We start from the raw sequence: 22,670 nt of genomic DNA on the forward strand, positions 1-22,670 counted from the left end.
GATGTAGGCATCGCAGAACTTGGAGTGGGTAAGGAGGTACTTAGCCTCCTCTGGTGATAGGTTGTGCATTCAAGAAGATATTATATATAAACAACCATGGTTTTTAAAGTATTTAGGATATTATGGCATCTTCTTGAGTCAGGTAAATTTTTCAGCATGTTAGGCAGCAAAACCTTTTTTTGTTATGGAAAAGATGAAGAAAAGTAGAATACTATACTACTTTGCCTCATTGATTAAACTAGGCAACCAAATGTTTGCAAAGATTCTTTCCAATTACCTGCCACCAATCTTTTTGGCATTCAGTTCACACTGGCATCACATTGAGGAGAGGAGCAAAATTACACAGCATCAGGAGAATGTCGAGAATGCAGCTTTTAAAAATGGTGCTGGCTTCATGATCTCCATCTAATTTTAGAGATGAACAGCTAATTTTAATTCTGTACTTTTTGATTAGTAATCTGATAGATTTTAGGGATTGTTTGTTTGCTGTTTGTCTTGCCATATAGGCAAATGGTTCTACCCCAAACATCCAGGTGATTGAATGGGTAGTTTATCTCTGGCATTATGCATAAATATGGGCTCAAAAGAACAATTTTGCATGTTGCCTAGATCTCACATGCTAAAGCTCTGCTGTTGTGGCTCGTTCACACAGCTATACCCCCTGGCTCATGAGCTGTTATAATAGAGGCCTTAACCAGAGGTAACTTCAGCATGGGAACTGTACCCTGGGGTACAGCTATTTCCTGTGCGAATGCTACTAAAACATGACACATGCACTTAGAAATGTAGTAACATGCTGCTTCTCATTAATATGATTAAATCAAAAGAGGTGCCTAAAAATAAGTATTAACCTCAAATAGAAATTTTCTCTCTTCATAATACTTGTTTAATGTCTTGCTACTTCCCCCTGTTTTGTGGCACAGTCTCTTGGGATTTGTACACATTTTGTGACATCTGCCAAAAGGCAAATTGAGTTCTGCCATAGCTATTTATTTATTTAATATTTATTTTAAAACATTTTTATAGCGCCACCTCGCCATTTCTGGCATCGTAGCGCTTTATAATAACACATAAAACAATTTCCATTAAAAATCCTCAACCCACATTAAAATTTAAACCAATTTAAATTGGTTAAACTCTTGTGAAAGTAAAAATGCCTCACAGAGGCGTTTAAAACAGCTGACTGTAGGAGCCTGCCTAATCTCCAGTGGCAAGTTGTTCCACAACCAACCACTGTAAAAGCACTGGCCCCCGCACATTCCAAATTGTAGCAGGGGACCATCGGGGCACCCTGCTCCTGAGAGTGAGTCTGACAATGGTGGGACACAGGAGTGAGGTGAGCACTCAAGTAACCAGGGCCCAGGCAGTGCAGGGCTTTATACATAATTAACAAAATCTTGTAGCCACCTATTTCCTTATGCTAGAAGTAGGATACAGTGTGTCTGTCTGCATCTCTTATTTTCACTTTACTATCAGTGAAACACTCTTCGCTCTTGCTTTGACAGATAGGTATGTTTCTTTCCAGAGGTAAGTGTAGCTCTTGGTAGAGCAATGAAGGGGTTGGTACTGTTAATCTTATCTCCATCATTGTAATTTGTCAATAACCAACTCTAATATACAGAGGTAAAATATAATATGTTCACAAGACTTTATTCCTTCATGTCCTTTTAAGTAACAGGGGAGTCACTGAACTGGTTGCTATGCTGCACTAATGGCAAGCTTGCCCACACACCTTGCTTGACGTGTTTGCTGCACAATTATCATGCACAGATTGGGTATGACAAATGGCATAGAAAATTCTTTTTTAAAAAGTGAACTGACTCATTTTTAGCAAGCCCAGACATAGTCGTGATCCTGGGGTTCAGGGTGGGGTGGAGGGGAGGCGGCAGACAAGTAAATAGCTAACCTGTTAACACTGCCAAAATACAGACTAGGTGTTGGCTGCTTTGATTTTAGTCAGCATAAATGTCGTATCGTAGATTTCTTGCATGGAGTTCAACTTCCCCTTCTTCCCACTTCATTACTTGCCACCCAGCATAATTTGACCGTTGCTTTAGTTGTGTTTTTTTAATTGTAGAGACACATATAGTGTGCCATTTGTTGCAAGGGAGCTAATTTGTTACGTCCTTATTTCTGGATTTACCCCAACATTTTAAGCAGTTTATAGATTAGGACTGTGTTTGCCTCTAAGAAGCACGTGTTAGGGACCTCTGTTGTATTTTTTTTTAGTCTGGATCTTTGATTCAATGGAAAACATCAGTTAGGAAAACAGTTGCCTCCAGGTCTTGCTTTACAGCTCCATAAATGTACAGCTCTCATTCAGTTGTGAAGGCTCAGATGTCTTTTGCCCAAGATAGAGGCACTTCATTTCCCGAATACTCAAGCTGCAGTATTTTGCCACTGAAAAAAATGTGATCCCTTCTCTCAAGTTAGTGCATCTGTTGCACTTTGGAGTGCTGTATGGAATGTGGTTGTGCAAGTTTGACATGTACATATTGGCTAGTACTTGTGAGATAATTCATGGTAAGGTCTCCCGATCCCTCTTGTCCCCACCATCTTCAGAAACGTTTCCAAAAGATTTTTTCTACTACTTTAGAGGTTGTCTGCTTTGCAGTCTCTGCCCCCCCATCAAACACTACTCATGTATGTCTTTTGAAATAGAGTTAACAACAAAGTTACCCTGCTTCCTTCAACACTGCACCACCGTTTTGCAAACAATTTTAAAAACTTTATTATGTTAAGCGTATGTATTTGCTCTCTCCAAACCTAGAGCACAGATCTCCCCTATTTACACTTTTTACAAAGCTGCAAACAGGCTGACCTCCTGCAATAACACTGGCCCCTCTCCTCATGCATTGTACAGGAACAAAGTATTGTGTTCCTAGTGCTGGATCAGATCTGGTGCTTATAAAGCTGCCTTATTATTTCCCCTGGAAAGGCCTTCGGTAGCTCTGCCTGACCACAGGTACTTGCTTGATGGTTTATGCACCATATTCCCTCCCAGCCTACTGATGCCAGTCTTGGGAGGCATTGGAACTAGAAGGCATTAAGCAAGTTCTCTATATCCGAAGTTTGGGGCCAATTTTGAAAACCAAATGACTTTGTTGATTTTATTGTTCAAAGGCAACGTGAAAGCTTTTTGGCATTCAAATGGTCCAGAGTATTGCTAAAGGTACGGAAAATTTATATTGATTAAAAACAATTAGTGGGGACTCTGTATTTAATACTTATGTATTAAATTAAAACAATTAGTGGGGACTCTGTATTTAATACTTATGAAGTTGAATAGGTTGGCATTCTAACCAATGTCATGCAATCAGGAGAAAGAAGTTACCAGTGGGTGATTCACAGCGTGTTAGAGGAATCTTAATTTGCTTCCACAAATTGGGTGGCGCATTGTGGGTTATTTAATCCAGGATGGCCAGGTTTGCACGACATGGTGCAATCCCCTATCAACCTGATTGGGGGTTGAATATTCAAAATGGTGACTGACTACGCCTGGCACACACTACAGCTCATCATGGCTGCATGCTGGACATGTGTGGCCACCATTTGAATATGTAGCCCCTGTTTGGGGCAATAGGGGGTTGTACCATACCGTGCGAAACCAGTCATTGTGGGTTAACAACTCTCACATAATGCTGCTACTAATAAAGGGTTATGCGAGGGTTGTTTAACCCTTCAATAACCCACAATGGCCAGGTTTCCATAATGCAGTGCTATCTCCAATCACCCTGATCAATGATTTCATATTGCAAATGGTGATGGCATATGTTGTCATGTACCATTGCTATTCATGAGTTAAATAACCTACGATAACCTGGCTGAATCATTGAAATCAGGTCTTTATGTTTAGAATCAAGGTATAACAATGACAGTGGTGTGCTTTGTATGTTGCTGAATATGATTATTCCCCATGCCCTACCATTAGGCAGAGTAAGCAACTGGTTTTGGTCACTCTTTTTGCACAGTTTTTACCATGGGAAACATTTTAATTGTTCTCCTTTAGCTCCAAACTATTTTAGGCAGGCTCTGCTAGGGTCTTTATCTACAGTGAAATAATAATAATAATAATAATAATTAAGTAAGTACAGACTTTGTGGCTTTTTAGCTTTGACTCGTATTAGCCCAAAGATCAATGAAGCTTCCTTTCAGTTAACTCTAGTCAATGCCAGGGTTCCTTGCCTTTAACAAAACCATGCAGATTCTTCTAGTAATAACTTATCATTGTATGGGTTGGAGAAGCTGCTAATGATTATTTAGTTTGACAATAGCAATCAAATCATCCCTGTGGTTTTGCAGGGGATATATATATAGGCTTTTGAGCTGACCACAGTTAATTTCTAAAACTTTTCGGTGTTTTATTTCGGCCATGACATTGTTGACCCTACTGTTCTAAAAGTTTAGTATATAAATATTTACTAGCATGAGTTGGTTGATCAGTAGTGCCTAACAGAATATTAAAAAGACAGTAGGCGTAGAAGTCCTGTTTAAGAGGAAATGGTCTAAAGTTGTAAGAGATTTCTGCCAAGAAAAGCAAAAATATTTTGAGCTGGCTAATCAATTTTCTTTTCATTTCAAAGAGAGCCAGTATATATAAATAGTCTCAAACATCAGCTATGTTACATTTTTTTAAAAAGGACACTAGATATATTTATTGTAATGTAAGGCAAGCAATGTTGATTTTGTTCTCATTTATGCTGGAAGGAAGGTGTGTGTGTGCATGCGCACATGTACACAAAAGGGGAACAGAAAGACAGAGAAATTGGTGACCACGTTCATTTTTCTCTATTTTTCAGTGGCTTTTGATACCATTGACCATGGTATCCTACGGGATAGAGAACTCACAGCAGTATACTTCAGTGGTTCCATTCTTACTGGATGGCAGATTCCAGAAAGTGGTGCTGGGAGACTAGTGTATTATACTGTCTACAGCATTCTGTATGCCATATAGAGATATACAGTTTCCAGAAATTTTGAAGCCTTAGTGAAAAAACCATTCCCCCCCCCTCAGTTTTTTCTCTCCAGAAAACACCCCTGAAATTTTGGGAATTTTTTTTAACTCACTTTACAGATCTAAAGTCTTTTTGTTGTATATACCTTTGTTTGCTCATTATTGTTGTTTAAAGTGAAAACATTTAAACTCAGTACATTCGTAATTATTGTCAGAATAAACTATATTTTTAAATTTACTATACCAAACATGATAACATTTGTTACTGTTTGTGAGGAATTGGTTAGGCTTGAGGGAAAATTGGTCTGAAGGAAAAGCTGTTGAGAGCTTATTTAGCTCTTACCTATTGGAAATGGTGACCAAGCATATTTAATTTAAGAACCTTTAAGCAACCTATTATTTGATGAGTGACATTTTATTCCTTTTTGTAAGTAATTACCCTTAATAAACATCTTAGTTTTGTTCATTTTGAAAGGTTGTTTCTAGTGGTGGTATCAATCTCTTGCCTACGCCACAGGAACCAGTCTGTTGAGTTTCTTTTAGGTATAACGGGTTTATTTTTGGTGGCACCAGTTAACAATTTTACAGCTGAGGCAGCATTCTGTAATAGTAAGACATAATTGGGTACTTTATTAAAAACTGGGGTGGTGAGATTCATAGATTCAAGCCTCAATGTGGTTTTTGTTTAAAAAAATATAGGCGGGATAAGCCACATGTTCTGTCACGTATAGTGGCATTGGCAGGATAGTGTGTGTACAGTGTTTTTCTTACAGGTGGGTTTTAGAACTGTATTAATTGACTGCTTCATCTAACCAGATCAAGCCAAGAAACACAGGACTTTATAGAACCAAGCCCAAACTGTCAAGGATTCACATTTTCTTCACAATAATGACCCTTTGAATATAATTGTGACGTCCTGTGGCAATTTGTGTGTGAATTAACCCATGAATTGCGAGAACATCCACCATGCCCAAGCTGCTTCCTGTGATGTCCAAACAACCTATGGGTTAACTTGAGGTTGTTTAACCCATAAAGAGTGCCATATTCCTGGATTTGGACATCACGGTAACAAGCCTCAAATTTGAAGGCTGTTACTGGAAACAAGGAGTGAGTGGAGTCCTGTGTTTCTTGGCTTGATCTGGTTAGATGCTGTAGCAGTCAGTGAATGCAATTAATTAACTAACCTCTACAGTTTCCTTCCCTCCCCCTCCCGAACGCTCCGGTTAGATGGCCAAAAAAGCCTCTCTAGTGAAAACGCAGAGAGGCATTGAAATATGCTACACGTATTTCTCCACAGGCATAGTTTTCTAGTTGAAGCATGGTCAACATTTTAGCGGTAGTTCTTTGATGGGGAACTTCTAAAATATATGTTGCCTACATATAACACACACTTACATTGTTATCTAAGGTAGATATATGTCTTTTTGTTGAAGTAGATAAGGTGGTTTGTAAGTCTTCTCTTTATTGCTGCCAATTGAAATCCATTGGTCACATTTTCTCTAGAATCCACTAAAAGAATGGTTGAATAGGGTTTCTCCAGAGATAAGTTCAGGACTGGGATAAGGAGTGATTGTCAAAATCTTTGTGTCTACATGTTAAAAGGTCTTCATAGCCTTTGTATATGAGACATGCATTATAAGTGTGTGAGGCAAGAAAGGTAGTATTTTTTCCTCCCCAGATTCCCCCCTCCCCCACAATACTGCATTTGGTTTAACTGAGAGCCATTTTTATGCTGCAGGGTGTTCCCAGACGTGGGACAAAATATCTGCCATTGAACAGGAAGCCAAGAGTACAAGGGAAGCTTTATAGTAGTGTTAAGTGTGTTTCTGACTATTCTAGAGGCCTCTGCAAAGCAAAATCCGTATGGAAGTGGCATTCTTTATTTTTTGTGAAAAATCTGCTGTGCTGTGGTAAAACTGACCCTTGGGTGACAAATTATTTGAGTTCTTTGGAAGCCGCTCTGGGACCAATATATCAAGCATATATTCCTGACTATTTTTGGTAAGGGGGAAAATCTGTGAAAATTGGTAAGAAAAAACGTTAAGAACAATGGAAGAAATGACAGTGGATAATATACATAAAGCTATCAAAATATGTGTTTGTAATTGTCTGTATTATTTTGGCACCCATTTGATGGGAAGCTGAAGACAGTTTTTTTCCTTTAGAGGGGTAGGGGGTAGGCTTCTAGTATCTTCATGAAAAATCAATGTATTTACACATTTATGACTTGGACAGGAAACAGCAGTTAGCACACACAGTGCCTTTTTCAAAGCAGAATTGCTGCGGGTTCTCAGAGTAGGAGAACTCTTGGAGCAAAGCAAAACTTGCTTTTGTCAAGCCCCTAGGCCAATTGAAGTAAGACATCCATACCTATAGCCCTGCATTGATTTTTCTAGCAAAACTTGGACATCTGATTTGGTTGGCTAATAGAGAAAGATGCATCTTTCTCTATTAGTCTGTTGAGTGTACTACCATAGCATTGCACAAAACCCCTCTATCCCCCAATCACATTACATTCGTCCTGCTGTAATGAATATAACACTTAAAAAGGAATAGGAAAATCTCAAGCTTACAACATTTGCCTGCTCTCCCAGAGCCTCTATAATTTCCCCACTCTTGCTCAGTGGTGAGCATTTTCAGCCCCAGCAATACTATTGGCATGCTACAAATAAATGTCAAATATTCTTTGGGGATTTCCAGCTAAATTTAGAACCATATTATTTACCTACAAAAAGCAGTTTGATCTCTTATAATTCCTCTTCTTTTCGTGCCACACTGAACTGATACCCAGTGTGACTACTAATTAGCAACTAAAACAGATACTAGAAGAAAACTATAATTAAAAGTGCTAGGTTCATGGATTGATGGGTCTTCAATAATTATGTGGGTTCATTAGAGAGAAAAGTGTATGGTTAACATGAAGATTTCATACCTAAGATAATTACCCTCGTGAAGAGTGGATGTGTAGGTAGGGCTGTATATGTACTGCAGTTCTATGTAAACAAAGGCAAAGCACATAATCTGTTAATGTGCCTAAAGTTCAGCTTACTGAAAATGTTACGATTTCCCTTAGAAAGCAAAGCAAGTTTCCAGCCTTCATGGTTGTGAAGAAAAGCTTGAAACTCTTGGGGCAGTGAATGCTGAAATAGCACCTTTGTTCAGGAGTGCTTTCCAGGCGCCAGAAGCTAGGCCCCACATAGCTTGCTGTCCCTCCCAATGACTAGCAGAAGCAAAATACATTATACAAGATAGAAAAAACCTCCAGTGCAATTAATTATGCAAAATGATAAAAAAAATGTCACTGGGATGGTTTGAAGGCAAATGATGCAACAACTTTGGCTAAACTTAAGCAGATCCAGGGTAGATTGATTTAAATCAGGGCGGTTTAAATCATGATTTAAAATCAGCAAGAGAAAACCCTGGTTATTTAAATCATTGATAGAAATCTGATTACTAAAACACATTAATTTACAACTCAATGTAGCATTTTACAACATCAAGGAGGGATTATTCCCATATAGGGTCTCTCTTCTTCCAGAAGTCATAACAGTTTTTGTGCAATAAAAGTATGAGAGAACATAGGAATTGTCCTATCTTTTTCTTTCCAGTTCACTCTACTGTTCTTTTCCATTCTACCTCTGACTGTTGTCACCTATATTGTCTCTAACTGATAACTGCCTCCTCTCGCTTGCTTGGCCCAGCTCCACCACCACATAAGCAAGATATATTTTTGCTTAGAGATTTTTTTTTAAATATAGTAAGTGGTATATACATCTATTAAACAGCAACGATGATGATGATTGAAACCCAATTATGTCGTGAAGACCCATGGACTCGCCTGGTGTGCTGTCTCCCTGGAGCACAGATTAGGGACATGACTGAAGGGTTACCGAAGCTCATAAAGCCCACGGACACATACCCCTTTCTTCTCATCCATGTGGGAACAAATGATGTCACCAAGCGGAGCTGCGAAGAAATCATTTCAGACTTTGAAGCTCTGGGAAGGAAACTGAAGAACATTGGGGCCCAAGTAGTTTTCTCATCCATCCTCCCAGTTCTTGGAAGAGTATTTGAAAGGGAAAGAGAAATACTCCAGATGAACGACTGGCTACGAAGGTGGTGCTGATGTGAGCGTTTGGGATTCTGGGACCACGGGCTACGCTACTTGGAAGATGGACTGCTGGCAAGGGATGGGTTGCAACTCACAAAGCTGGAAAGAATGTGTTCGGCCACAGCATGAAGAACTTGATCAGGAGGGCTTTAAACTGAATCTTACGGGGGCGGGAGACGTAAACTTCGAGGCAACAATGGATGAAGGCCCATGCATCACAGTACAGAGAACAGCTCCAATAGTGCCCCAAAATAGTTTCTGCAACAATGTAGGAACAAAGCCAGACTATAAAACACATGGTCTTCGCTGTCTATATACTAATGCCCAGAGTATGGGAAACAAACAGAATGAACTTGAACTTTTATTACATGAAGGCAAATACAACCTGATAGGTATAACTGAAACTTGGTGGGATGACTCCCTTGACTGGAATATAGCAATTGAAGGATATAACTTGTTCAAAAAGAACAGAAGAAATAGAAAGGGAGGCAGAGTTGCACTATATTTTAAAAATACCTATCCCTGCACAGAAATGCAGGCGGATCAGACTGGGAGCCCCATCAAGAGTATCTGGATTAAAATAAATGGGGCAAGGAATAAAAAGAACATGATAATTGGAGTCTACTACCGACCACCCATTCAAGGAGAAGACGAGGACAAAACTTTTGAGAAACAAAATGCCAGTGTTTCAAGGAAGTGTGATGTAGTAGTGATGGGGGACTTCAATTACCCTGATATCTGTTGGGAGACCAATACTGCCAAAAGCGGCCCTTCCAAGAAATTCCTGACATGTGTGGGTGATAACTTTCTCCTACAGAAAGTGGAGGAAGGAACTAGAGGATCAGCAATCCTTGACTTGATATTGACCAATAGGGATGACTTAGTGGATAAAGTGGCAGTTACGGGAACTCTGGGGGAAAGTGACCACGTCATACTTGAATTCTTGATTATGAAGGAGACAAAAGTCGAGCGTAGCCATACACGTACTCTGGATTTTAGGAAAGCTGATTTTAATAAACTCAGAACTGTAATAAGTAAGGTCCTGTGGCAAGGGAGCCTAATGAGAAAAGGAGTGCAGGATGGGTGGGAGTAGTTAAAAAAGGAAATTTTAAGGACACAGTTACAAACAATTCCAACAAGGAGAAAAGATAGAAGACAACAGAGGAAACCAATGTGGCTCCACAAAAAGCTTGGAGACGACCTGAAAACAAAAAAGGATACATATAGGAAGTGGAAGGTAGGCCAGGCTACAAAAGAAGAGTACAGACAGGTGGCACAGAAGTGCCGAAATGGCGTTAGGAAGGTTAAAGTTGAGAATGAGCTGAGATTAGTGAGGGTTGCTAAAAGCAATAAAAAGGCTTTCTTTAGATACGTGAGTAGTAAAAGACAGAGGAAAGAAATGGTGGTTCACCTGCTTAATGAAGATGGCAAATTGGTAACAGATTACAAAGAAAAGGCTGAAGTGCTCAATTCCTACTTTGCCTCAGTCTTCTCCCAAAAGCGGATCTATGATCCCCCTGGAAAAAGTAAAGCAGAAGTTGAGGGGGCAGGATTGCAGTTTGAGATTGATAAAGAAATGGTCAAAGAACACCTAATTTCCTTGAATGAGTTCAAATCTCAAGGGCCCGATGAACTGCATCCTAGAGTAATGAAGGAGCTTGTGGAAGAACTCTCAGAACTTTTTGTCTATTATCTTTGCAAAATTATGGAAGACGGGTGAGGTGCCGGACGACTGGAGGAGGGCTAACGTTGTCCCTATCTTCAAAAAGGGCAAAAAGGAGGAACCTGGGAACTACAGACCATTCAGTCTGACATCCATCCCTGGGAAAATTCTGGAGCAGATTATAAAGAAGTCAATCTGTAAACACCTTGAAATCAATGCAGTGATTACTAGAAGCCAACATGGATTTGTCAGGAACAAATCCTGTCAGACTAATTTGATCTCATTTTTTGATAGGATAACCTCCCTTGTGGACTGTGGGAATGCTGTGGACGTCATATATCTTGACTTCAGCAAAGCTTTTGACAAAGTATCACATGACATTCTGATTAACAAACTAGCTAAAAGTGGGTTAGATGGAACAACTATTAGGTGGATTCACAGTTGGCTACAGAATCGGACTCAAAGAGTACTTATCAATGGAACCTTCTCAAACTGAGGGGAGGCAACGAGTGGGGTGCCGCAGGGCTCAGCCCTGGGCCCAGTGCTCTTCAACATTTTTATTAATGATTTGGACGAGGAGGTGCAGGGAACGCTTATCAAATTTGCAGATGACACAAAATTGGGTGGGATAGCTAATACCCTGGAAGACAGAAACAAACTTCAAAGTGATCTTGATAGGCTGGAGTGCTGGGCTGAAAACAACAGAATGGAATTTAATAGGGATAAATGCCAAGTTCTACACCTAGGAAATAGAAACCAAAGGCACAGTTACAAGATGGGGGATACTTGGCTCAGCAATACTACAAACGAGAAGGATCTTGGAATTGTTGTAGATCACAAGCTGAATATGAGCCAATAGTGCGATATGGCTGCAAGAAAGGCAAATGCTATTTTGGGCTGCATTAATAGAAGTATAGCTTCCAAATCACGTGAGGTACTGGTTCCTTTCTATTCGGCCCCGGTTAAGCCTCAACTAGAGTATTGTGTCCAGTTTTGGGCTCCACAATTCAAGAAGGACGCAGACAAGCTAGAGCGTGTTCAGAGGAGGGCAACCAGGATGATCAGGGGTCTGGAAACAAAGCCCTATGAAGAGAGACTGAAAGAACTGGGCATGTTTAGCCTGGAGAAGAGAAGATTGAGGGGAGACATGATAGCACTCTTCAAATACTTAAAAGGTTGTCACAAAGAGGAGGGCCAGGATCTCTTCTTGATCCTCCCAGAGTGCAGAACACGGAATAATGGGCTCAAGTTAAAGGAAGCCAGATTCCAGCTGGACATCAGGAAAAACTTCCTGACTGTTAGAGCAGTACGGCAATGGAATCAGTTACCTAGGGTGGTTGTGGGCTCTCCCACACTAGAGGCCTTCAAGAGGCATCTGGACAACCATCTGAGCAGGGGGTTGGACCCGATGGCCTTATAGGCCCCTTCCAACTCTGCTATTCTATGATTCTATGATAAGCACAGAAAAATCCTAGGAAGCTGCCTTATAAATGAGGCAGACCTTGGGTCCATCTAGTCCAGTACTGTCAACACTGACTGGCAGGGCTCGCCAGGGTTTCAGCAGGATTCTTCCCTAGCCCTCCTTCCCCCCAGCAATAGGGAATATAGCCAAACTTGGGAATATTAAGTTGCCTCATATATTGACCTTGTTTGCACAATCAAACAATCCGTAGTTAACAAATAAACCATGTTTTGTTTGTGTGTGAGAGTGAATGAGCATGTTGATTCTCCCTCTTTCCTAAACAACCCAGGAATGGGACATGTGATGTCCGAACCTGGAAATCTGGGTGGTTTATTAGTTAAATTAGCAATTTAAACAATTACCCATGGTTTGTTTTTGGTTAACTATGGATTATTCAACCTATAAACAACCAAGAGTTCCTGAGTTCAGACATAATGGTAACAACCCGGTAACAGCCCAGGAACTGGGTTGTTTAGGAAAGCAAAAGCACTGAGTGTACAGGAGGCAGTGCGTACGCTCGCGGGCACAACTAACTATGAGTTAAACAATCCAGTTAGCCATTACATACTAGTTTTCAAACTGTATTCCTTGAAAGCTTATGTGGAGTTGTTTAATATGGGGATCAGTAGCACTTGAAAAGTTCATTGAAAGACATTTGCCCATAACTACCAATCTTTCTCTGTAATGTTTGTAGCTCTGGGAGATTGTTGGTTATGTCAATGAGGTATTACTTCTATTCAGTTAGGCAACATTGAAGCCTGGCTAGTACTTTATGAGAACAGGATATGCGCCCTAGAACATGCCTCAGAAACCGTAATGTGTAATTCCTTGGCAGGCGGATTAATTTTGAAAGCATTCCTTAAAAAGCACAGATCTAAGCTATTATGTTATCATTTAAACTGGCAATATAATCACTCAAGCTAACCATCCCCACCTTAGAGTCTTGGTCCTCCCAAATTGTAAACATCTATAAACATATATGATTTCCAAATCAGCCAGCTTTGTGTTTAATAACCCATTCTTTGTTGTTTTGTTTTACGTATGGCCTGTTTCTTAAAAATAGCAGATTCTAATTGTTCACTCAGAAAGGTCAGTGACTTTTAAAAGAACTCGTTTCCCTTCCCACATCCAAAGAAGGTTATTCCACTGTGGGTTTTTTAATTTATTTATTTATTTATTTATTTATTTTGGTGTTTGAATGCTTTGTTTTCCTTGTAATACTTGCAGGACTTAGTCAAAAACTATCATGAATTAGATTTTATGTACTCTGGTCAGTTTCTTATTCAATTCAAGTTTATTTCTTTTCTTTTCTTTTTTAATTTAAGGATGAATGTTATAAGTAACTGGCAGAGAAGATGTTCCCTGGGTATATTTTTCTTACCAAATTAGTTTTTCCACTACACCCTCTTTCTCAGAACATGAATAGCCTGTGCTTACCCAATTTATGGTCCTTTAAACCTTTAAAACCGTAAATAGTTTGGGACTAGTTTATCTGGAGGACCACCTGCACTCATATCAATCTGCCTGAGCCCTGTGATGGTCATCTGAGGCCCTGATCTCTGGTCCTTTAATGAGAGCTGTTAGTTTGGTTAGTCCTGGAAACAGGGCCTTTCCGTAGTGACTCTGTCACTTTGGAATTCTCTTCCCAGGAAGATACGCATGGGCCCTTCTTTGTTGGACTTTAGGAGAACCCTAAAAACTTTTTTATTCCAGTCAGCTTTTAAATGATTTTAGATTTTGTTCTATAACCAGTTTATTTGCTGGAGTTTTATATTTTATATTTGATTGTTTGGTGTTTTAATTGGCATTGGTTACTGTAAGCTGCCCTGTGAGGACTGTCACCCTAAAGGGCGGGGTATTAAATCTATTAAATAAATTTGTATTCAGGAATAAATTGAACATTGCGGCAAATGTTTTTGAAGAGACTGTTCATTCTCTCCCAACACCAACTGCTTCTCTTTGGTTGTTTCTCTGTCCACCAGCCTCTACTGCTTGTTCAGGTTTTTTTTTTTAACCTTGGCACTCTTTTTCCTATAAAGAACCAGGAAGGAAAACATACATGCAACCACTATAGCACTGCTATAGTGGTTGTGGGCTCTCCCACACTAGAGTCATTCAAGAGGCAGCTGGACAACCATCTGTCAGGGATGCTTTAGGGTGGATTCCTGCATTGAGCAGGGGGTTGAACTCGATGGCCTTGTAGGCCCCTTCCAACTCTGCTATTCTATGATTCTATGCTATGGTGGAAAAAGCATTGCAGGGTTATTCAATCTGTCCCTCACAAATTGTTAGGCTGGGAAATGCAGCTGAGGTAGTTCTGCTGTTCTAGTGGAGGCGTCAATTGCTACCTGTCTGCTCGGCGAGAAGCTATGTACCGTATTTCTTCGATTGTAAGACGCACACTAATTTCAGTACCACCAACAGAAAAAAAGCTTTGATTCTAAGAATAATAATCGCATCCGCGTTTTTAGAGATGTTTATATGGGGGGAAAAGTGTGTCTTAGAATCGAAGAAATACTGTATATATTCTCCCATGGTATTGATGCAAATGTTGTGACTCAGTGATCAATTACTTCATGTGTAGTGAGTTCGGGTGAAAGATACTAATCTCCAAATCTTGTTTAATTGTGCATACCTTTAGTGATCACATGCAGTGTGTGCTTTAGCGTAAAAAAAGTGGGAAAGTTTTCATTCGTTTTGGTCTGAACAGTTGGCTGTATGAATGCATATAAATCCAGCAGTGTTGTGAAAATTGTTTTTGAGCTGGGCTATTGTCCAAATAAGTGTTTTAAGGTCAGATGTGCCCTCAATTTCCTCTTTGCCTTTGGTTCATTCCACTCTCTACTCTGAATCTTATAGCTCCTACATGTAGTGTGTGTCAAGCGACACATAGGCCCTTTCTACACCTAAGGATTATCCCAGGAAAATGAAGGGATCGTCCCTGCCTGCTCCCAGGATCCCCTGTGTGTCATTTGGATGCACAGGGATGATCCCAGGACGATCCCAGGGAAAAACACAGGTGTAGAAACGGCCATAGATTCCACAGGTATTGATACAGAATCCAGCTAAAATCATGTTCTGGGCTAGATGCTACTCATCGCCTGCCAGTTGGCTAACCTTGTTCTAGACCATGGCTGAAAACTTTTGCTTATTCCTTCGTGCTGGTAACTAGTTTTTAAACATCAGACTGACATTGGGTTATTAGGCAGCACTGTATAACATATATAGGGACACAGGCATCCAGGCTCTGGGGATTTTTTCTCTCTCTCTTATCCCTAATTTTCAAGGCTCCTTTTGTGGACATTCATGCAGTCTGTTCTTAAAAACCTCAGTACAGGAAATCCCACAACTTGATATACTTGTGAAAGTTTTTGCTTGAAGAATTTAGCAGCCCCATCTTGTTACTGTGCAACTAGATGATGGTTAATACTAATAGGGATTGTTAACACTGGCCATTTCCCTTGACTTTTGTCTTTGAAAAATATTCTTACAGGGGCTGATCTAGGTGTTCAAAAGGAACCCCGAAACCAGACATCTGCTCCATCTGCAGCTCCAGCACCATCTTCATCTAAGTATCACCGGGCACGCTCTGGGGGAGCCAGAGATGAACGCTATCGGTCTGGTAAGGATGCTACAAATTCACTTGAGAAACGAAGTTAATTCCCCCCCCCCCCCCGATTTGGAAAAGGCTACGGTCCGTATCCTACTTCATAGTTTATTACTGGTATCTAGGACAGACACACTCTAAAAGGGTTTATGCCAAATACACCTTACATTTGTGGTCCTACCAGACTAATGTTAGGGACTTTTCATTGTTGGAAGATATGTAATAAAGTTCAGATTAAAAGAGAGCCAAGATCATCCTATCCAAAGTCCATTGTCATTTTTCTTCAGCTTAGTACATCATGGTGAGGAAACACCTACTAGTTCTCCTTTGCAGTTTTTGCTTCATGGCTATCACTGCATCCTCTGTTTGGCATATTTTGAAATATTTTCAGTACAATATAGCAGAGTGCTATATGCATGCTTTGCTGCAGTACCTCTAGTATTACTTAAAATATTTTTTGTTAGTAGCCACCATGAGCTAGGCATCTCTGTCCTCTCTTTGTTCTGGGGCTGGTACAACAAGGAACATGATGTCAGATGATGTAGAGAAGTGCCCAGATTTTGCTTGGGAAGACTTGGGTAGGTTTCTGTTCATGTTCAGAATCTGACTGATGAACATATTTGGAATTGGGGAGAAAGGGTTCTTAACTATAGTATTGTGTGATTGCTTTGTGCTTGCAGGTAGCTTTCACTGGTGTACTTGCTCCATCCTATTGGCACATAGCCAACACTGGTCACTATTGTATAAAGTGTAACTCTTTTTTGTTGTTGTTGACTTTGTTCAATTTGGAATTTATTTTATTTATTTATTTAGAGTATTTTTATCCCGCACCTCAGCCAAAAGGCTCTCGGAGCGGCTTACAATGTATCAATAAAGAAGACAGTCCCTACCCTCAGGCTTACATTCTAAAAAAAAGACGTGACACACAAGGAAAAGTGGATGGGGAGGGAAGAGGGAGAATGGAATGGGAGATACCAAATCACCAACCAGTCTGAGAAAATTAGTGTTCAAACTCAAATGTACTCCGACCTTCAGCACATAAGTGTTTTTCCATTTTTCTCAGTGAGATGGTCTTCTGCCACCGTATGTTCCCTCTTATTGTGCTTCAGGGAAACAAAGTGATTGTTGAAATGTATGAATCATGTCGACTCTGTTTTATTTGTAGCATTGAACTATTGTCCTTGTCCAGATGAGTCATGTTCAGTAGGTGGCACAGCATGGACTGCGTTATTTTTGCCTGACCCTCCTGCAGGCTAATCCCCTGGTCCTTGTCAACTTGCTGAAATGCCCCTTCCAGAGTGCAATGTTCAAACATATGCAGGCTGCTGCTGAACTCACAAAGCTGTTCTAGGCCTTTGAGACCCAAGGGATAAGTTATGTTCAAATGGTGATAGTCAAATTTGCCCTCAGTAGAATTTTTCTAACAGTTCCTGGGAGGAAATCTGCCAGACATTGATAGATTTTTTATTCCAAAAAAAGAGAGAGAGATGTGTACAGCCTGGTGATCAGTACAAGAGATGACATGAGGTTTATGGGTTATATGACTCAACAGCCGTGCTTGTTGTTTTAGCTTTGTGCAATTACTGAACTTCTTTCTCCTGCTCTTTGAGCAGCAGAATTGCCATGCCTTTGGGTGGAGTTCTAAGGCTTTAAATTGTTATTTATTTGATATTTTGAGACTGGTAACAAAAGTGGAATTCACATCTGTACTGACATATCTCCTGTTTGAGTGTGGGATTTAAGTTCGAGATAGCTACTGCATGAAAGGGCACAGACCTGGTGTTGAACCATATTGTGGGGCCTGTTCCATCTCTGAATGCAGATATAGTAGGATGTGTAGACCTGGATTGGGCAGAAAGTAGATCTCTGGATGCTTTGAACATCAACTCCCAGCACTCCTGACTATTGGACAAGCTGGCAGGGTCTTCTAGGAGTTGAAGTGTAACATATCTGGAGATCTACCTTCTGTCCACCTCTTGCATAGACTGAGTTGATTAAAAAAAGGGGGGCATACAGAGACACTTTTTTTGTTTTCTAGATAATATCCCTGCTGTAATTACATTTCCCCAAAAATTTCAATATGGGTATTGAATCCCGTCATGTGATACTAGATTTTCAGAAATTTTGAAGACATGGGGTCCAAATCCTGATTTTTTCCATGAGTTTTCTGGGGGAAATTGACATTTTGGGGAAAATTGAAAAATATGCAATACTTTGGGTGTATGCAATGTTAGTCCTACTTAGAAATGAATGGAACTTAGATTAAACTAACATGGGATACAACCCACCCCTGTTTTAGTGCTCTTAACAGATCTGAAATAACTTTACGTTTGGAACGTAAAATGGATTGTGCATAACCTTTGTTCATAAAATTATCATCAAAATTTAAAACATTTGAAGAAAACTTAGTAAATTTCTAATTATTATCTGAATAAACTATACTTCAAAATTGAATAACTCTTCCCTGTTTACGTACGTGTGTGTGTGTGTGTGTGTGTGTGAGAGAGAGAGAGAGAGAGAGAGAGATGGACTGACATCTTCAGGATACTTATCTGAAAAAAGTTAATTATAACTTTGAAAATGCTCTAGTTGGTATTTTTCTATTCATTATATTATTAAAGGGTTGTATCCAGAGTGCCTCTTCTGTGAACAGAAGAGTTTCTTCCATTTATGGAAGACACTGAGATCTAACAGAGGCTCAGTACCACCCTGTGTTGTCCCAGAGGCTCCCCCAAGTATCTGGAACAGCTTTTCTGGGGGTACAAGAGGCTGAAGAAGCAACAAAAAAAATCTTCCACCAGCTCCCCATGTTCAAAAAAGGAGGAACTCTGGATTCAACCCAATAAATTTATGGAACAATGCTTATAGAAAGTTTCTGTGAGAAAAGATAACTGGAAAAAAAATCTGTTCTAGAAATGTTTCACCTCAACTTCATTGGTTGAGGATCCTTCCATGTTACATGAAATCAGCCTTATTTCCCGAGCTGCTGCCTTAAAGCTAGGAAGGCTAAGTGCTTCATACTTATGAAGGACATGATTGAAAATAGCAGATCAGAGCAAGCTGAGGTGTGTGTGGGGTACAGTTTGGGTCAGTTTTGTGTCATTTGCAAGTATGCCCGGCCTTGCTAAATGGCTCCATGGCAGCATTTGTTACACAGCTACAGAAAGATAACTCAGTTCAGAATATGTATGTATGTATGTATGTATGTATGTTAGGGCCTCTTCTCCTACCATGCAGAATTCTGATGTACTTACTGATTTCCCCTCCCATTTGCCAGATATCCATACCGAGGCAGTGCAAGCAGCACTGGCAAAACACAAGGAACAGAAGATGGCCCTGCCCATGCCAACAAAAAGACGGTCTACATTTGTACAGTCTCCAGCTGATGCCTGCACGCCTCCAGGTTAGAGATCAACCAGCATCTGATGCTTGACTTTGAATTTTCAACATTTTAACTGGCTGCTTTTTCACACCTGAGCCACAGTTAGGGAATTCTTGTTTTTGTTTTAATAATTCTACGGAAAATTTTATTTCCCCAAATTTATTGCTAGCCTTTGCTTTAAAAAATGGTGAAAACTGTTGAGCTTTCTTGAATTTCTGAAATGAAAAATGGTTTGTGTATGCTTTGCTATATCATCTTGGTCCATGATTTTCCTCCAGAGGAGTTCAAGTTTGCACACTGGTGCTGAGAATTAAAACATTTGTGACTTGCATTGATCAATTCAAGTGCTGGACTTGTTTTGTATGGCGGGGCTGAGCCCTACTACTTTGGAAGGAGTAGTAAAACAAGGAGTCGCTCTGAGTGTGTGCAGGATTGATTTTTCTTATTGCTGTTCCTCCTCAGAATATATTGGATTCATTTGCAGGGCTTTCACATTGCAGGATTGGGATTCCAGGCACACTTGTACATGGACATCCATCTTTTAAAAACTTAACCATAGCTACTGATACAGTGGCTGGCATGACACAATTATATGGAGAGTCCCGTTTATAGAGAGAATGGCCTGCGGTATTCCCTATATGCTGAGATCAACAGTAAACAAAGCCAATCAGACAGTTCTGCTGCAGATCCTGGTGGTTTTGCTATCAAATATTAATGAGCCCATGTTTCTCTTTCTAAGGCTGCAGCATGGGTGAAGTGAAGGGCTGCGTAGAACCAGTTCAACCAACCTGGTGTGCTTGTGCATTTAATGCTAACAATACCGTAACTCATGGGCAATTAGGCTCTTCCCATTCAAGTAAAGAAAAAGCAACGATGTTTCATTTCCTACCACTGTAATGACAAATTTGGAGTGACATCAGGGAGAAGCTGTCTTGCTTCTTTAGCAGGCCTATTGCTTTATAGGATACTAAATTACTGTATGTGAAAACTGCCGCTTAGCTAAGTAATGAAATGACAACGTCATGTCAAAACTGGCTCCTATGCAGTTGAGGTTAGAATGAGGCAAATACGGATGGGGAACAATGTGAAGGCAGTCTGTAGTCAAAGAAAGTACTTGTATCTCCTAGCTGCTCAGACCAGCAAGCACTCTGATGTGAAAACCATTATAGTGGTCACGGAGTATTGCCTGATCTTTTCTAAACTGTTGGTGCAAAGTGGCTTCCTTGGCTGGTGTGTTGGGTTTGTGTGCAGTGCCTTCTTTTGGCCCAGAGCTGGGTGGTGGCACAGAGGCCGCACCCTCCACTGCCAGATACTTCTCAGGCACCAGTTCTAGAGCTGCTGTAGGTTTGTCAAATGTTTTTGAACACACCGTTATGACCAATGAGCAACTAGATTTGTAACGGCAAAGATGGCATTCAGGTGCCTCTTTCTCCAGTGGAAATCAGAGAAAGCTGCACACTTTCATGGGTCCCCTTAATAAATTTGAAAACATGCCATATACTGTATAGTCAATGGAGGGTCTTCACAGTAGTAATTAGTATTTCTCCTCTTGTGGGCTTATGCTACAAGAATGAATAGTGTATTCAGCATAATTCTCATTAAAGTGCAGTGTTTTTGAGGACACACATTTCTGTCAGTCTTCTGGGCATCTGATTGCCAGGAATTTGGGGTTCATTGTGCTGATCAGGTGTTAACTGTGTAAGTGGTGATAGCCAACAGCCCCATAAGAGGAGAGTCTTTGATTAACCTTGACAGTGCTAGTCAACTAGCCAGAGCAGAATATCTGATTAATGGTGATCAAAGTGGTGGAGACGTAATTGCTTATCACATGAGGTTTTGTTTTTGTAAATAAAGAATTATTCGGGCAATGGAGCTTCTGCTGCATAAAAAATAAGCCATGTACAGGTTACTTATACTTTTATTATTTATACTTTAAATAATACATTATTTTGAATAGATTTTGATTGTTGGTAATCTTTGGGGAAATCCATGTCTTGCATCCACCTTTCTGAGAACTGACCATTGATCCATTAATTCCTGCTTTCTCTTCTTTAATCAGTTACCTATCCATAAGACAACCTCTCCACTTGCATGTGCTAAGTTTGTTCAGGAGTCTTTGGTGGGGAGCTTTGCCAAAAGTATTTTGAAAGTCCAAGTAAAAATGTCTATTGGATCACCTCTAGATCTAAATGCTTGTCAACACTCTCAAAGAATTCTAAAAGTTTAGTGAGACAGGAATTACCTTTGCAAAAGCTCTCTTGTTGATTCTTCTTCAGCACAACCTGCCCTATATGCTTGATAATTTTTATCTTTAATAATCCTTTCCATCAATTTACCTGGAACAGATGTTAAGATCTAGATCTAGAACTTAAATCTGTTGTCATCACTCTTTGATTCACTTCCTCAAATCCCTTCCTGAAATATCATCTCAAACATGGGTATCTGCTTTACATCTTTTTTTAGAGAAGACAGATGCTGAGAATTCATTCAGCTTCTCAGAAATCTCTTTACCCTCCTTTAATGCCCTTGTCATCCAACAATCCAACCAGCTTCTCTTGCTGTTTTTGTTTTTGATGTTTTAAAAGTTTTTTAATTGTTAGTCTTAATATTAGTGATACACAGCTCAAAAACCGTTTTTGCATCGCTTATTGTCTGCATGCAGGTTTGTATTACTTTTTGTTCTCATTTTGGCAAGACTTTCATTTTCTGAAGGAAGACTTTCTCTAATAGCTTCCTTGTCACTGTTCATTAACCATGCTGGTGACTTCTTGGACTTGGTGGTACCTTTCCTGACTTGTGATATACATTCTAGCAGAGCTTCTATTATTGTGGTTTTGAGTAAAACAACAACAACACCCAAGTATTCTGGAGAGATTTGACCCTCTTGACTTTCCTTTTCTACTTCTTTTTTATGAATGCCTTCTTATTTGAGAAGATGACTCTTCAAAGTCAAAAGTAACTGTGTTGGACTTTCTTGGCAATTTTCCAGTTACGTATAAATTAAATTTTGTACCACTCCCATCCCTGTTTCTAGTCGGTTCAACAACATTTACTTGTTTCACTTGGTCCTGAGCACTACTTAGAATTAAGTCCAGAGTTGCCTCCTTTCTAGTTGGTTCCATGACCAACTGTTTGAGGGCACGGTCATTAAGGATAACTAGAAATGTTATCTCTTTAGTGATTGAAACATTCAGTTATCCAGCCTGTGTGTGGGTAATTAAAATCACCCATTACTGCAACCCTTTCTCTTTTGGATGCCTCCCTGATTTCATTCTCCATCACAAGAGCAACCTGATTGGGAATGATAGGATGTTCCCAGTACTAAATTACTTTTGGGGCTTGGTGTTGTCACCCTAAGTGATTCTTTTAAGGTGCCCCTTTTGAATGTTCTAGTTTGTTTGACATTATGCCCTCTTTCACATACAGAGCAACAACAACACCAGTACACCCTTCCCTGTCCTTCCTATAGAGTTTGTGGCTAGAGATAACCA

The 22,670-nt window shown here is 40.0% G+C and overlaps 1 protein-coding gene across 3 annotated transcripts in view; it reads left to right on the forward strand.

The window, feature by feature from the left end:
• Positions 1-22,670, forward strand: part of DIP2B (disco interacting protein 2 homolog B) — a 186,989-nt gene that overhangs the window by 95,563 nt on the left and 68,756 nt on the right. For all 3 annotated transcript variants that reach the window (XM_063119863.1, XM_063119862.1, XM_063119864.1), the window contains exons 3-4: positions 15,684-15,812; positions 19,075-19,200. In XM_063119863.1, coding sequence (XP_062975933.1) covers positions 15,684-15,812; positions 19,075-19,200 — 255 coding nt within the window. The remainder of the gene's footprint in view (positions 1-15,683; positions 15,813-19,074; positions 19,201-22,670) is intronic.

Source organism: Elgaria multicarinata, chromosome 3 (genome assembly GCF_023053635.1).
Source record: "Elgaria multicarinata webbii isolate HBS135686 ecotype San Diego chromosome 3, rElgMul1.1.pri, whole genome shotgun sequence".
NCBI lineage: Eukaryota > Metazoa > Chordata > Lepidosauria > Squamata > Anguidae > Elgaria > Elgaria multicarinata.